At 48.9% G+C, this 16,563-nt stretch overlaps 1 protein-coding gene across 1 annotated transcript in view; it reads right to left on the bottom strand.

Annotated features, from left to right (window-relative positions):
• Kndc1 (kinase non-catalytic C-lobe domain containing 1) overlaps nucleotides 1-16,563 on the bottom strand; it is a 48,251-nt gene that overhangs the window by 9,439 nt on the left and 22,249 nt on the right. Inside the window, exons 10-21 of the mRNA XM_051193283.1 lie at nucleotides 13,477-13,635; nucleotides 12,937-13,014; nucleotides 12,298-12,391; nucleotides 11,641-11,803; nucleotides 10,497-11,110; nucleotides 10,061-10,205; nucleotides 9,306-9,391; nucleotides 7,879-8,288; nucleotides 4,359-4,452; nucleotides 4,176-4,273; nucleotides 3,733-3,953; nucleotides 387-500 (exon numbers count right to left, since the gene is read on the bottom strand). Coding sequence (XP_051049240.1) covers nucleotides 387-500; nucleotides 3,733-3,953; nucleotides 4,176-4,273; nucleotides 4,359-4,452; nucleotides 7,879-8,288; nucleotides 9,306-9,391; nucleotides 10,061-10,205; nucleotides 10,497-11,110; nucleotides 11,641-11,803; nucleotides 12,298-12,391; nucleotides 12,937-13,014; nucleotides 13,477-13,635 — 2,276 coding nt within the window. The remainder of the gene's footprint in view (nucleotides 1-386; nucleotides 501-3,732; nucleotides 3,954-4,175; nucleotides 4,274-4,358; nucleotides 4,453-7,878; nucleotides 8,289-9,305; nucleotides 9,392-10,060; nucleotides 10,206-10,496; nucleotides 11,111-11,640; nucleotides 11,804-12,297; nucleotides 12,392-12,936; nucleotides 13,015-13,476; nucleotides 13,636-16,563) is intronic.

Below are 16,563 nucleotides of genomic sequence, written 5' to 3'. Positions count from 1 at the left end.
AGTCTGGTGTCCCTCCCCCAATCTGCTGGCCTGGGTGCCCTGTGGAAAGAAGCTATCTATGGTTCACAGGCCTCGGCCCTTAGACTATCCTTGTCAGATTGGTGAGCTTGACTCTCTGTTACTTTCTTGCTTGGGCCTCGGCTACCCCCTTCCTTTTATGGAAGCAGTAAGGGCCCTACCAGCATTCTTCCCCACCCTAGCACATAAACTCCAGCTGCCATCCCCTGCTAGATTCCTTTACCCATGATCCCTCAGTCCCACCATCTTGTCCTAACTTTTCCCAGGGAAACTTCATCTGCACCCTCATCCCTGTTAGGGTCCTTCACAGGAGAAACAAGGTGCCCCAGGATCCCACCCCTATTAGCCAGGAGTTCAAGTGGTGGTACCTGGATAGGGTGCTGCTGATGCGGTCGAGGAGGAAGTGCAAGAAGTCGTGCGGTGTGCAGAAGTACCGAAAAGTATAGAGAAACTGCTGGACGTAGCCCTCAAGGAAAGCATCACTGAGGGTAGAATGTGGTGTTAGGCCTTGGGCCTAGGCCAGCCGGGACCCTACCTGCAACCTTGCCCTGCAGTGAATGAGTGTCCTGGAATGAGTGAGTGTGCCTGTGTGTTTTAAGTGCAAATGTTAACATGTGTGCAGCCTCTCAGGGTGTGTGTGTGTGTGTGTGTGTGTGTGTGTGTGTGTGAGAGAGAGAGAGAGAGAGAGAGAGAGAGAGAGAGAGAGAGAGAGAGAGATCCATGTGGTGAGAGCAATGAGAGTATGAGATTACCTGGGAGATTTCTATGTATGTGTTGTGTGAAATGTGTGAGAACAATGTGTGGTGTGACAAACTCTGAGTTTTGTGTAATCTTGTGTGTGAGTGTGTATGAGCTGTGTGCTCATACACACAGCTATGTAGGTAAAGATGTTACATTCTATGGGAGAGCAGCACACAGTTGATGGGAGATGTCATTCTGTATATGTTTCTCATACTGGTTAATGAGTAAAGCACTGTTGGCCAATAGGAAAGCTAGCTAGGTAGGACTAGGAGACGAGGAGAAAGAGGAAGTAGAAAGAGTCAAGATGGAGAGTCTGGAGGAGGCAGAATCGCCAGCCACCTCTCTCTGGTAAGACCACGTGGAAATACATAGAAATGGGTTAATAATTAAGACAGAGCTAGCCGATAAGAAACTAGTACCGGGCCAACAGAATTATATCTAATACAGAGTCTCTGTGCATTATTTGGGGCTGGCGCGGCGGCGGGACAAGACCAGCGGCAGGCGGAAAAAACCATACTCTTTATACACAGTAGTTTACTGAAAGACTCCTTGGGGGAGTAAAAGGGAGTCACTGATCTAATTTCAAATTCATGACTCTTGTGAGGTTGGTGAGGCCCTCCTCACTCTCAGCCCATCACAGTGGTTCTCAGTGTCCATAGTTCTGTGTCCTATGCACTGAGGGCTGGGAAGTCAGGCAGGTATGCATGCTCTGTGAGCTGCACAGGAGAAATTGCTGCATGAGGGAGGTAGCCCTGTGTACAGTTGTCCTTGGTACAGTAGGCAGGTGTGTGTGTGTGTATGGTGGGGGATTGTCATTTCTCATTGAATAAACATATCAACCCAGAGCTGGTGCTTCCCAGAAAGCCTCATGCAAGGAACACTTACAGGAGCCCTAAATGTGACTCTTTGACAATCTGGGCAATCTGATGGCCAGTAACCTTGCAAGAGGCCTCTTGCTCAGAGGAGTTCCAAGGTGAAAGACATCATATCTAAGATCAAGGATGCTTGGTCACTGGTCCACCTCTCTGAGCTTCTTAAACATGAGGATACTGATAGCCATGTTTCAAACCAGGGACTAAGTAGTCCCCTACCCAGCCTGTGTTACAGAGGCAGTGCCCACAGAATACTTAGAGCAAACCTCTTGTGAATGCTTACTTCAACATGGAGCCCTGCCTTCCACTGCTCTCTGCTCAGATATGCATCACAGACTATAAGCATACTCGTATCAAATTACACAGTACTGCTACCCACCACATACTCCCACATGTGATCACATCCATCAGCAAACACATTCACCTACTCTAGAGGGAGGCTCTTTAAATGAGATGTTCTAAAGAGAGGCTCATTGTGAGCAAATAAAGAACTCAAAAGTTTCAGGAAGTCCCTGAAATTTACCAGACACACAAAAGCCTCTCCTTCCCAAAGTTATGTAAGTCGTAAGGACTGCTGAGGAGACCCAGACCAGCCGAGCTGCCTAGGAGAGGCTGAGATCACCTGTATGGAAGAGACAGTCTCTGACCAACCATGCTCAATGAGAAGAAGAGACTGTGGCCCACTGATTTGCCTGCAAGTCCTGCAGTGAGCTCAAGGGTTCTAGCTCTCATGAGTAGTCACTCATGTTACCCTTGAGCCATCCATGCTCTTGTAATCCCTCCCCCATATTCCTATATGTAACTTCAATAAACTCATTGGTTTACCAAGAAAGACTTTGATGGTATTGTTACTTTTGTCTGTCATTGGTTTCCTATCTGGGGTGAGTAAATATTTATTCATGTCTCTCCAGGAGTAGTGTCACACACCACCAGCACACAAACCCACACATGTATCAGATATACCACAACACACAGTACCTCCAGTACCCACTAGGCCTCATTTTTATATGTGCACCATACACACATACTCAAACATTACATCATACAATACTGATAACATATTCCATATATGTATACATAAATACATGACATGCACACAATAGGCATTAAACTCTCACACACACACACACAATTATGTACACTATATAATATTCCACAGCATGTACATCACAAGTGAAGTACATGTCATACTATATTATACCTCAAAAGACCATACATATGTGTGTCCACTACACACGCACACATCAAGTGTATCCCAGGAGGCCTGGGCTTCTATAAAGGGAGGTTTGTTTCCTAATTGTTCTCCCAAGGCTGCCTGCCAATCAGATTTGAAGCTGATAGCCTATTGCTCAAAGAGGACTTCAAAATTGTGTTAGGACTACGGAGGTGACAATGCCTTCTGGTTCCAGGCATAGATATAGGACCAGCCATTAAGGTGACAAGACTGCAGGGAGCTTGAATTATCTAGAAACAAGGCAAGGCTGGAGCTCTATTGGTCAGAGGGAGGCGGGGTGAATGATACTGGAGGGAGAAAGGAAGGAAGGGATGAAAGCCCAGTCCTAAATCCCAGGAATAACCCCCTGAGCCTGGGCACAGGTGAGTAGATTTGAGGACTTTTTCTGCAATAGGGACAAGCACTCAGCACTTAGTTTTCAGGCTGTCACTAAAGCAGTGCTCACACTCAGAGAGACAGATACATAGAATTCCACAGATAGTGCTCTGTGCCCATTATGGCATATTTTGATTAGTGATTTGGATCCAGGTGGTGCCTTGAAGGCCTCTGCAGATGATCATGTGTGAGGTTTTTGTTTTTGTCACCTGTTAACCCTGCAGCCTGCCCTAGGCTCTCCCATAGTGCGGCCTGGCTATACCCTGTGACCAAGCATCAGGGCCTGAGGAGGTCTCGTGGGGACTGCGACAGATTGCTCTGGCTAGCAGCTTGGCCATGCAGTAGATGGAAGCTAACAAATGTCAAACTAAATTCTAACAAGTCTAAATAATTGCACAACTCATGCCAGACAGAGCATCCCTTGCTCTTCTCCTCTTTGTTCTCAAACCTGTGCCCCAGGGTCAAAAGGTCTTTCTAGGGCACCTGACACACCTGGAGTAGAGGTAGGCCATGAGTCCCAGTGGCGTGCCAGCCTGCAGGATGCGGGCCTTCTTCTGCCGGCTGCTGCATGGGTGTTTGTTGACATTGTAGAAGATGAGGGAAGAAGACTCATCCAGGGGGCTGAAATCCAACGTGTCACAGGGAGCTGCTGCAATGTTCACAATCACTGGCAGAGCACAGGGCTCCAGCCCCCAGCGCTCTGCATACATGACCTGTGGGGAAAGGAAGTGAATTATGGCTGGCCACTAGATGCATGTCTATGAGTCACTTTGCTACTGATTCAGGGGTGGCAGGGCTTCTCAGTACTTTGAACCCTGACACAGGCCCTATGTGTATGACCTAATGTGTCCTGATCGACAGAACGACTGAAGGAAACCCGTCTGAGGGCCCATACTCAATCCAGAGGCGGGAGGGCAAGATGGAAGGCTACTTGCCTGGAGGTACTTCTTGACCAGGCCTAGGAACTGCACCTTGGACTTCATTTCTTCCAGCTGTCCTCGAAGTTTGGACAACATGGTCCTTACCTCAGAACCTGAGGGCAGAGCAGAGTCAGCACATGGTTTTCAGGGGCCATGAAGTACCTCATTTGCAGCAGGTAGCTGGTTGTGCAGTGTTACCTTTGTTCCGTTTTTCTTTTTGTAAGAGTTTCTGGTAAAACTTTAAGGTCTTCCTGTAGTTTCTTTTCTCTATCATGAGCTGCTGTTCCAGCTCCTAAGAGGAAGCATAGTAGTGTGTGAAGCCAGAGCAACCGTGGGTTCAGGTACCACTTGTCTTCCATACAAGATGCAGACACAGAAGACACATTAACTTAGTGGGCTGCCTGAGTGGTCACAGGGCTGGAGCCATTTGGTTGACATAAGAAGGACAAAGGAAACATATGAGGGAACATCTTAGGAGCAGGCTCGAGGGGTTCACCTTGAAACCAGTATTTGATGGATGATCCCTCAAGGATGCCAGACCCTACTAGTATCATGGGTTGACTGCCCAAAGGGGAGGCACAGTGAAGGTCCTTGTGCCCCATCTTCACCTAGGGTCATATTTTGATTCCTGAGACATGGTCCAGTCTTAGGATGTGTCTGTCTCCGGAGGTATCCTTCCCCTCACCCAGTCCCACCTGGCTGCTTCTGAAGAGATCTCTACACTTCCAACACAGAAGGGCTTCCTTGCACTTGAGGATCAGCTGCAGAATCAGGGTCTACTGAGACAGGGGCTTATTCAGTAACAAAGGCAAACTCTGTATGTGTAGCCTGATAGTCCCCTCTACCGTTTCCAGCTGCCCTGGCTCCTACTGGGATCAGGGCAGGCTGCCTTTCTTCTGTGGCCACAGGGAGCCTTCTCTCCAGGTCCTTCACTTTGTCAGGCTCTGGGGGACACACAGGTGACAGTATGGACCTGTGGGTATGTGGTTGCCGTGCTCCTGTGTCCCGTGGAAATGAACTGTGGCTCTGATGTTTGTTTGCTCCCTGTTTGAACACATAGGCGGCAGTATCTCTAGCCTGACTGCACTGTGGGGAGAGAGGGGAATCTACCCCAGGGCTGGATACCTTCCCAAAATGGCTTCCTTCTGGTTTTTAATCACTTTCTTTTTTTCTCTCTTTTCTCTTCTCGTTGAGACTAGCCTGATGTCTCAGGCTAGTGTAGAACACACTCTATAGTTCACCATCACTTTGAACTCACAATCTTCCTGACTTATCTTCCCTATGCTGGAATTCCAGGTGTGTACCACATGCTTGGCACGGCCATGGTCTGCTTCCTTCCTTCCTTCCTTCCTTCTCTCCATCTTCCCTCCCTTTCTCTCCTCCCCCTTTCCTTCTTTTTTTAAAGTTTATTTTGGTTTTCTCTTCTAGGAAATATATCCATCACAGCAGGGAAATTTTGCTGGAAAGGTAGGATATAGCTGGTCACATTGTATCCAGTCAGGAAGCAAAAAGGGCTGAATGCTATGCCTTTCTTTTCAAGTTAGGCTTTAAGAAACCTAGCCATATAAATTTCTTTAATGTGCAGATAAAACCCCCAGTCTTGCTTTGGGAATCCACTAGCTGGACTGTGGAGATTGGCTGCACTGCATGACAGGGTTTACCTCAGCTTTTCCAGGCGGCTATGCTGTCCAGGCTCTGGGCAGTCATTGAAAGCAAACAACTTCAGCAGAATGGCTATGCTTGGCGGTCTCACTGTGAAGCCAAGAAGCTTAGGACCTCTGGGTCCTGCTCCAGCTCACTGTTGAGAGTGTGAATTCACTCAGCCAGCACTCACTTCACCTGGTGAATGGTGTGAATCCACTCAGCCAGCACTCACCCTCACTGGGTGAATTCACCCAAAAAACTGGAGAAAACTGGCTTGAAAGGAAGCCAGCTAGATGCTTTTTTAACTGCCCCAAATTGCTGGGACACTACTTTCCCATGTCAGGTTCCAGAGGAGAGTCTGGGTTCTGGCATCAGATATCTTGGCTTTCAATCTGCTTCCTACTGGATGGACTGCCAGACAGTTTCTTCTTGTGGGCAGGGATTAGAGCCAGGTTTGAGATGCCCTGTACCTAGGCTCCCCACATGGAGCCGCTGGGCATCTGAGGATGTCCAGATTAGTAAAACTACGATGAAAATGTCACTTTCTCAGTCATGTGGGCCACTGTTTGAGTGATCAGCAGCTACCAGTGACTGGTGGTTCCCCCATGGACAGTGCACGTCTAGGGCACTGTCTAGTCAGTGAGGGTCTATGAAGATTCAGAACAGTGTAGGCGTAAGCTACAGGGTAAGCTGTGTTCCAGGTTGTGACCTGCATCCTGTTAGTTTGAATGGGGCCTGAGGGCTGGGGGCCTCTGCAGCTGTCCACTCATACTCTGTTGTGATCCTGGTACCCTGCTAGGGAGGGTTTGTGAGCACTGAGGCATTAGGGAACTAGAGGAGTCTCATAAGAACTCACTGAAGTTGGTGTCAATAACCTTGGGTTGTAGTTTGTTTTGACATTTGTTAGCACCACTTTGCTCGATACTAATGGCAATCAGATTCTCTGAGGACTTTTTTGAATTACTTTGGAGAAATGCACATGACCTAAAATCCATGCAACACATAGGATGTTGGAGAAGCTGACTCAGGACATAAGATCTAAGTTAAGTAGTGAGGGCTTCTGCCTATGACCAGATCTGATCCTGAATTTGTTATAGAATTTTAAAAAGCTTTGTGTGTGTGTGTGTGTGTGTGTGTGTGTGTGTGTGTGTGTGTGACAGAGAGAGAGAGAGATTTGAGGAATAATTTTAAGCAGGAGGGCTACTGAGTTGAGTTGGAAAAAGGCTAATAAATATCAATCCGGTTACATATAAAACAACAATCAGAAGGAAGTTGAGTAAGCAGAAATTGTAGACAAAAAGAAGATAAAGATGAACTGAATCACAGCATTCCTCTAAATTCCAAAGAGAAGGTCTTTTGGATCAGCAGAAGCAAGGCCTAAAATCAGGCCAGGAGGCTGGGGTAGCAGGAGCTGCCTGTCTAAAGTGTGGAGATGCCTGTGGTTCACATATGCCATACATACAGACATACTCAGGCTACCAACACTCCCTCCCTTCTCCCAGAAATGGGTCTGCCTCACATTCAGCACCTCCAGAGCTATCAGAGTTCTTTTGTATACCATGCTGGCCAGGTTGACAACTTCACGACTCCTTTCTCCCTATTGATCAGATCTTTCCCCATGCTTCCTGCCAGGGAAACCCTTGCTAGTGTACATTGACCCCAAGTCTAGCTTGAACTTGCTGAGGCACTGCTGCTTCTGGTGTTTTCTCTTACCTAGGGTCAATACTCCATATGGAAGAGATTCCCGCACCTGCAGCCATCTGCAGGAAACTTAACCCAACATTTACTGTGCTCAAAAAGGCCAAGTGACCCTTCCTTGAGTAGTGGCATCCGGGAGCCTCAGACACAGCTAATGGGAAAAGGCATTCTCTGCTTCCGAGCTGTGGGAACATGTGCCCACAGTGTAGGACCTCCAATGTAGGCTTAAGGAAGTCAGGCCACTACAGTGGTAGAGACCTGAGACTAGACACAGTCTGGATAGGGCCTAGGTGGCCGGAAGCCTTGCCTGAGCAAAAGCCTCCTTGCCTGTAGTGCTACTAAGGCCACTAATGCCCTCCCCACCAGTACTACTCACTGGACTTTGGGCTTCCAGTTCTGTGTGCCCATTGGCCTTCTGTCTCTCCAGACCCTTCACATAGTTGTAGACATCAGCTCCGAAGCAGTCAGCTTCATAGAAGGCACTGGACCAGCCAGGGCTGCAATTCTGGAAATCGGCTGCTCCTGGGGACAGAGCTGGACCACTGTCCTCAGACTTGGCAAGCCGGGCCACTGTGTCTGAGGCATTACTGGTTGGCTCCTGGCTTGGGCCTGGCTGCCCATCCACTTCAACACCTGGTTGTTGCTCTCTTGTGGCTTTTATTGACTTCTGAGACCGAAATCCAACCTCAAAGTTTCCCTGAGAGAGCGTGTCAGAGTCTATATCCGATAGTGCTGTAGGCGAGCAGGGCCCCCCACTGCCCCAGGTTGTGGCTGGCTTCTCCTTGCCTTAAAAGAAAGATGATGGTCAGGAGGTAGCACCCCCCCCCACCACCTTCAGCTGGGGAGGAAACCCAGACACCTTCATGAAAGACCCTAGCCACAGCTACCGTGCTAGTCGGAACTGAAAAGGGGTTTGGGGGAGGGGACACACTGCAGCGCAGAAACAGGCTTAGCCAGGACCAGCTCCCTCAGGTACTCTGTTACCCTGTTTCAAACTTCTCTGGGACCTGGACTTCCTCCTCTCCTAGAACTGATCTCAACCAGACATGTTCCCTATGGTCCTATGTGCTCCTCCAGAGCATTTAAAAATCAAACCTAGCTCTGTCATATACATACATTTCACATACAAACCTGTCAGGGTACTTGGAACTCTGACAACTCCAGAAGCTTCTCTCTGTGCTAGCAGCCTCTGGCCATGCAGGAGCAAGTAGACTTTGTGCCCAAGACATGATCATTTGCTCCTTGATTTACTTAAATGGGGATGATGCCACCACAACAGTCTTATCACGGTCAGTAGACAGAGCCAGGTGATCACAGCCTTGCACTGGTCCCCACGGCTGGCTGGCCTCTCTTCCTGAAACTGCTTATTGAGGCTTTTGTTTGTTTGTTTGTTTTTATAAACAGGGTCTTTATGTAGTCCTAACTATCCTGGAGCTTGCTGGTTCCAAACTCACAGAGATCATTCTGCCTCTGGCTCCCAAGTACTGGGATTAAAAGGCGTGTACCCTTAGGCCCAACTCTTTGAGTTTTAAGCTGATCTGGGTTTCTGGATAGCAATCTGAAAGGCCAACTCTGGTATTTAAGGGGCTTATACTTTCAGAATAGATGCGAAGAGCCAGTATCATGCTGGCTAGTAAAAGGATGGGGAATTGTCCCCTGAGAGCCCCAAGCCCTAAGGTGGGGTTCTTGGATGTCTCCCAGCACAGGGCTATCCTTGACAACAGAAGTTTTCTTGCAGCTCTCCAGGGGACCCCACTGAAAATAGTTCTTGCCTGTCTTCACGATTCAGGCCGTGTCTCTTACCCAGTCCATGCAGTGAGGGCCTTTTGCTTGATACTGAGCATCTGCTGGGTGAGTGTTCTGGCTGGGATCCAGGCTCCTCAGAAGTGCTGGTAAGGAGAACATCAGTCAGCCCCCCATTGGGTTGAGGCCTGAGGCCTATGCAGAGAGGCACCAGCATGGAAAGTCACCTGAGCACACTGGGGAGGGTAGGACCCTGTCATCTGCCTGGTGTCAGACCCTCTGGGCACTGGCTCCACAGCGGCCCCGCTTGAAAGCGGGTGGGTATAGTCCAGAGAGCCTTCTCAGAGCTGTGGATATGCTGTTGGGTTGGGTGCAGGATGGGAAAGCATGTTTGCCAGTGGCTATTTATTTGCTTGTTTATCTATTTTTTTTTGAAACAGAGTCTTAGTATGTGGCCCTGGCTGACCTGGAACTAAGTATGTAATCCATATTGGCCCCAAACTATGGCAATGTTCCTGCCTCTGGGTCTTCCAAGAACTAGGATTACACTTGTAAACCATGATGCCTGGCTGCCTAGGGCAATTTTGCTGTTAAAAAGGAAAACTTCTGTTTACCAGTGACTCCTTCCTTTCTTGCCCCTGTCCCCAACCATGCACACCAGCAAGAATCACATGTCACACCACAGAGTTGCCCTGGGCTGTTTTGGGGCAGCCAGAATGGATGAGGGCAGCTGTAGGCACTGAGCCAACAGGGTTTGGTGGCTTGATCTGCCTAGAACCCTGGAAAGGGAATGCTGGGTGGGCCCAGATAGTTACCTCTCAGAGGGTGAGGCTGACCCATTGACGACCTTGAAGAGGTTCCGCAGCAATTGCTCATCCCAGTACAGGTCACAGAACTTCTCAGATATGGCGCCACAGAAGGTGGCAAAGGTGAGGTCTTTCAAGGCGTAAATATACTCCCCTGGTTTGCAAAGGATGGGTCAGGTTACACAAGGAGGAAGGCTTCCTGATTCCCTTGCACTGGATCACTGGGAGGTGGTCTTAGGGCTCTGGGGTTGGAGGGATTTGGGCTGCAAGGCTCTCTTCCTACATGATGTAAACTGGAAGCTGCCCTTGTCTGTTCTGACTGACTGTAACAGGACAGATGTGTGAGCCTGAGTCCCTTTCATACCAATGCTTTCTGGACTGGGTCTGCCTCCCTCAACCTCTCCCTCGTCTTGGGTTTCCAGGGTGGCCCCTGTGGCTTTCATACCCATGATCAGAGCCTCTAGCCCATTGTCCAGGTAGCCATCGAAGGCAAATTCTTCCTGGATGAGGCGCATGGCTTCCTGCAGTGAGGGACAGGCTGTCATCTTAGGGGGTAATGAGGTATCCACACTGGATGGACAGAGCTTGCGGTCTGCTGGCCGAGGCTTCTCAGAATGACCATCTGGGCCCTTAGGGCTGCTGGGAGTCACTGTAGCCTTGCCCCTGGGTGGCTTACATGGGTGTCGAGGATCTTGGCTGGTTGAGGTGGACCCCGAGGAGAGAGTGGCTCCTAGTGGGCCCTGACCATCCGGCCTGTGCTCAGGGGGCAGGGAAGCGGCAAGAGAGCTGAGTGTCCCTGATGTTCCTTTTTGGTGGGTGGCCAGAGAAGGGCCATGTGGGCAGGAGCACTCCTTGACTGAGCTGTGGGACACTGAGTCACCAGCAGGATCTGGAGCTGCTTTCTGCAGCCCCAGACCAGGTGGCAGTTGGTCAGACACCTTCAGGTCAGGGTCCCCAACAAGCTTCTGGGATGCCTGCTTTGTCGTTCCCTCCCTGTCCAGCTGGCCACTTCCATCTTTGGGCTTCTCATTTGACTCTGAGGACAAGGCAAACTGGTCTCTGTAGGGAGAGAAGAGAACTCAGGAGGGGCCACCTGTGCCTGGGACCACTGTTAGCATGGAGTGGGGAGAATATTGTTAACAATAGTTATTTGATAATTGTTTTGTTATATATTTTACTATGTTAAAGTTAAAACCCTTCTTTTATTTTAGACAGAAAAGAGGAGATGATGGGGATGTCATTCTGTAAATATGTTTCTCTTATTGGCTAATGAATAAAGCACTGTTGGCAAATAGGAAGGCAAGATAGGTGGGACTAGGAGAGGTGGAGGATTCTGGGAGTTGTAAGAGAGGAGAGTCAAAATGTAGGGCCAAGAGGAGAAAGAGGTCTGGACCCTTTCTCCAGTAAGCCAAGACCATGTGGAAACACTTAGATTAATAGAAATGGGTTAATATTTAAGACAGAGCTAGCCAATAAGAAACGCTAGTAACAGGCCAACAGCTTTATATCTAATATATCATCTCTGTGTGTTATTTGGGGGCTGTCGCAGCTGTGGGGCCAGGCTGGTGGGAAAACTGGGGGACACTCACCTGGAAACACCTGTGTCCTGAGCCAGGACTATGGGCTTAAAGTGAGTAGCCTCAGAGGTGTAGGCTGCTGGCAGCTCGCAGGCTTCTTTGCTGCAGGGGGGTAGACTAGGCACAGGCCCTGGGACAGCAGCAAGCTTGGTATCACTGCTGATCTGCAGGAAGCCTGGGGACAGGAGGTAGTTGGAGGACAAAAGGAGCAGTAGGGGGAATCAGCAGCTACCTTTGAATGACCCTACACTTAAGGTTCCACGGCTAGACACCACAGATATCCATAGGCTTGTTCAATGTCAGGTTAAGCCCTGGAGCCTAAGCGTGTGTGTGAAAATGCCTGAGAAGAGCTATCGTGAGGAGACAGGGCCATAGCCAGGAGGCTGTGATGCTGGTGAAGTGGGATCCCTTATCCACTGGCTTACAGATATGGACCGGGAAAGGAAGGTTGGGCCTGACTACAAAGAGAACACTAGCAGGTGGCAGAGTCCTCAGTGAGGGAAGATAAGACTTGGGCCAAGGGCAGACAGATTTGACCTGATGATCCTGCCTTATGGGTGAAATGTGTTGCAAGTGTCCACTCAGGGCAATACTACAATGAGGAACAGAGGTCAGCTAATGGCTAAGGGGTACAGAAGCCAATGAGTGGGAAGGCTTGGGCAGACCCACCTGGACTACGCTCAGGAGCAGGCTCCATGGGAGTTATCAGTTCAACCATCGAGAAGGCATTTTGGAGACCAATGGTCTCTTCCTCTGGGTGAACCTGGGATGGAAGGTCATAAATGGTCAGTTGGGGCTCATTGGGGCTGAGGATGTATAGTATGGGTGTATGCTTTATAGCCACCAGACACGGCCTCCAGGGATGTTCTATGGCTTGGGGGAGCTGGCACAGAGAGTCAGAGCCATCGGGCCTTTTCAGTGAAGCTGTGGTGGGATTCTAGGGAATGTGAAAATAGTGGAGGACTAACCCCCAAAGCCTGCCAGAGAGCCCAGGGTTCCTGCCCACTGCTATCTATAATTCTTGGGGTGGGACCCCTTCTGGATCCCCCACCCAGTTAGGGGGTTACAGATTCCTATGTAAAGGTTGCTGGGGGGACCATCAAGGGGCAGTCTTCCTGATAAGTGCCTGCACTGTGCAGTGGTGGGCAGCACACCTCCGCAGGGATTGCTGGGAAGGCAGCTGGCAGGTCACTGCCTCTTCCCCAGATTCCCTCTAAGTCTACAAAGCAGCTGGAGACAAACAGGGCCCCATGGGTACAAGTGGTAGCATGAATAAGTCCTTGTAACTTTTGGGAAGCATTGTCTTGCCTTGCAGGTGGATGCCCACAGGTGGGCTAGAATCTTGCTGCTGTCCATGCCTCGCTGGAGGAGGTAGCTGCTGCACACCTGAAATAAAGGAGACATCCCTCCAGGATAGTCCAGCCTGGCAGACATTGGCTCTATTGCACCTGCCCCATTTCTCCTGATACAGTAGGGAACACTTGTGACTGAGACCCTTGGCGTCAGACCGTTGGCGCTTTTCTGTATAATGCTAGTCCTGGGCAGCCTGGCGTCTAGATTTCCTGTTATGGCTGTAAATGAAACTGAAGAGCTGGAGTCTCAGGTAACAGGTTCAAGGGGGATGTCACAGGCTGTCTGACATTGGGGAGTTGAGAGGCAGGCACTGGGAAGGAGGGTGTTGTGACAGGGTCATGTACAAAATGTGGCAATCCTTAACATGCTGCCTGCTCAGGTGACAAGTGTCATCATCAACTTCAGCATCACAGGCTGTGGCCATGACCTCTCTACTGCCCCCCCCCCCACCCTAACCCTTGAGATTGTGAAAGGGCCTGGCCATCGTGCAGTTACCTTGATGGCTTCGGCTGCAGATGGCCGTTCTGAGGCATGGCGTCTGGCCATATCCAGAAGGAGTGTCTTGAGCCTGCGTGGCAGGGCCAGTTTGTGGTCTCGGGGTACACTGAACTTGGCTGCTGTCCACAGAACTGCAGCCACACAGTACACAGAGGCCTGGATAGTGGGAAGACAGAGGACAAAGAGGTGGTAACAGTAAGGCCAGGGGAGATCACTGGACCTGACTGCCCACATCCCAGAGCTTAGTACCTCAGATCAATAGCCTGCTCATTGCCTGGAGCCCCTGCTTGGCTAGATTCCTGGAAGCCAGGGTCACAGCCAGGGGAACCTACATGTTTAACAGAACCAGGTCCCCTCCCCCATCCATTTGGGTCTTAGACACTGTAAAAGACTGCAGTCAGACTTGCTGTCTCCCTCCTCATGAGACCAAAACCTAATAGTTTGAGAACCACTTGCTTATGGATCACCCAGAACCTGCCCAGCTGGGGGGACTCCCTTCCAATTAACACTGTTCTGCCAGATGCTTAACAACATGGCTCTGAGTGGACAGCCCTCTGCGGTCACAGCAGTCACCCTGTCTCTCTGATAGAGGGGTGCATAGCTCAGGGGTTAAGAAGTTCTCTATCAGGCCAATGGCTCATACTGAATGGTCTCCTTAGTTTTCACTCAACTGCATCATCTTGCAACAGCCTTTGGCAAATACATGATTCTCACATGTGCCTGGGATGTTTTCTTTGGTCATTTAAAAAAATTGTTTTTTTTTTTTCTTTTGAGTCAGGGTTTCTTTGTGTAGCCCTGGCTATCACAGCCCAGACCAGGTTGGCCTTGGAACTCAAAGAGATCCGAGTGCCTTGGCCTTCCGAATGCTTGATAAGTAACATTAGAGAAAGCATATCAGTGGATAGTGGCATGCACCTTTAATCCTAGCACTTTGAAGGCTGAAGCAGGCAGATTTCAGAGAGTTTGAGGCCAGCCTGGGCTACCCAATTTCAAAACAATCAGATAAAACCAAACCTCTGGGTGGAGGGAGATTACTTTTTTTCATCTCCTGGGCCACACAGTGTAGCAGGTTTTGCTAACTGATCATTAGCCATTTTTATCATCACTGTGACCAACACCTGAGAAAAACAAAATAAAGGGATGCTATACATGTCTGCTGCAGTTTAGGCTTTAGCCTCAGAGCTTTAAAAACACAGTCCGGTCAAGGACCTGCCTGGCTTTGCCTTGCTTCCCTTTGAAGTTTTTCCTTGAGCCTCCAGGGCCCTTGTAACTCCTGCACTCTCTGCAAAACCCCAGCATTCTGTGGGTGATGCCAGACGTGCTGTGAGCTGGAGCAGTGGCTGAACTCACTGGGACCATGGCTGTGACAGTCTCTGAGAGTCTGGAAGGTTGAACTCACTGAAAGGAGTGCTAAGGAAACATGTTTCCAGGCTGATCTGTTGCAAGCAAGTCACCCTGGAACAACACTTTGTCTGCATAGGAGTGCTTCTGTTAGACGCAAACTGCAAATGTCTCAAACTTTCACTCTACTTTTTGATCCCAAGTTGCATTGTAAATTCTAGCTAAAATCAGTCAGCAAGAATCATGCCACAACCTAAACTATGTGATGTCTTGAAATTTCCCTCATAAAAGTAATGAGTCCATTACTTTTGAATTCAGTCTCTTACTGAAGTGATTTGCCAGAATGGAACACAAGTGGCTTCCAGTCCAATTCCCAGTAAAGTCTCCTTTCCACTTGAAACCATGTGCACCCAGCCTTTCCTGCATTTCTATCAGCATTTTAAACTACCCTCCCCATTACTTCTTTCTTTCTCTGTCTCTCCCTCCCTCCTTCCCTCCCTTACTCCCTCCCTCCCTTCCTTTTTCTTCTTCTTCTTCTTTTCTTTTTCCAGACAGGGAATTCACTTTGTACTCCAGGCTAGCCTCAAACTCAGAAATCTACCTGCCTCTGCCTCCAGAATGCTGGGATTAAAGGCACATGCCACCTCTGTCCCTCTAGCATGTTGAACTTTCACCAGAATTGCCCTTTGAGCTCTGTTTATGGCTTTCTAGGACTTCTCTAGTCTCCCTCATTCAGTGTTTCCAAATTTCCACAAATGATTCCCAAGACTTTAGAACCACTTATCCAGGCAGGCAGAGCAATCACCCCACATCCACATCCCTGCCACCAGAATTTACTTTAAAAGTTTTGTGTGGATGAGTTTCGTTGTCTTGTCACGTGGGTGCTAGAAATCGAATCAGCAGTCAGTGCTCTCTCCCTGAGGTATCTCCCCAGCCTGCCCCAGTTTTTTATTTATTTTGTTTTTTAAAGTTACTATGATTAAATAAGTACTTGAAGCTGGGCATTGGTGACTCACACCTTTAATCCCAGCACTCAGGAGGAAGAGCCAGGAGGATCTCTGTGAGTTCGAGGCCAGCCTGGTCTACAGAGTGAGTTCCAGGACAGGCTCCAAAGCAATACAGAGAAACCCTGTCTTGAAAAAACAACAGTATAAGTACTTGACATACTGAACTAAAGGAGAAAGTGTTTATTTAAGCTCATGACTACAGAGGTGCCAGTTTGCCATGACTGCGGGGATAACGTGGGGCAAAACGGTCTATTTCAGTGGCCAGGAAAAAGTATGGATGGGGCAGATCATGATACAGCCCTGAGAATGAGTCTCCATTGACTTCCTCCAGCTAGACTCCACCCCTGACTTACTTCCTCCTGGGAACAAGTGTTTTAACACACCACTCTGTGGGAGACAATTCATATTCAAACCATAATAGTCTGGCTGATAAATAAAATAGTAGCTGAGTCATGATGTGTGGCATTTATATTTCCCACAATCTAAATATTCTTACCCAGCTAACCTCTAGCTCTCATAGGCTTCACTAAGGCACAGCTGGGATATTTCAGACACTCAGGTTACAGTCAGCCCAAGAGCAAAGCCCACAGTCAACTGTTGCCATGTGATGGAGAAATTGCCAGTTCGGTGTTTATTAAAGTTTTAAAAAATTAAGCATTTTTTACTTTTAAAATATTTAGTTTTGATTTTATGTGTATGAGTGTTTTGCCTGCATTATGTATGTATACTATATGCA

This window comes from Phodopus roborovskii, unplaced genomic scaffold (assembly GCF_943737965.1).
Source record: "Phodopus roborovskii unplaced genomic scaffold, PHOROB, whole genome shotgun sequence".
NCBI lineage: Eukaryota > Metazoa > Chordata > Mammalia > Rodentia > Cricetidae > Phodopus > Phodopus roborovskii.
The sequence above is the reverse complement of the archived record's forward strand: the minus strand, read 5'-3'. Positions and strand labels throughout refer to the sequence as shown.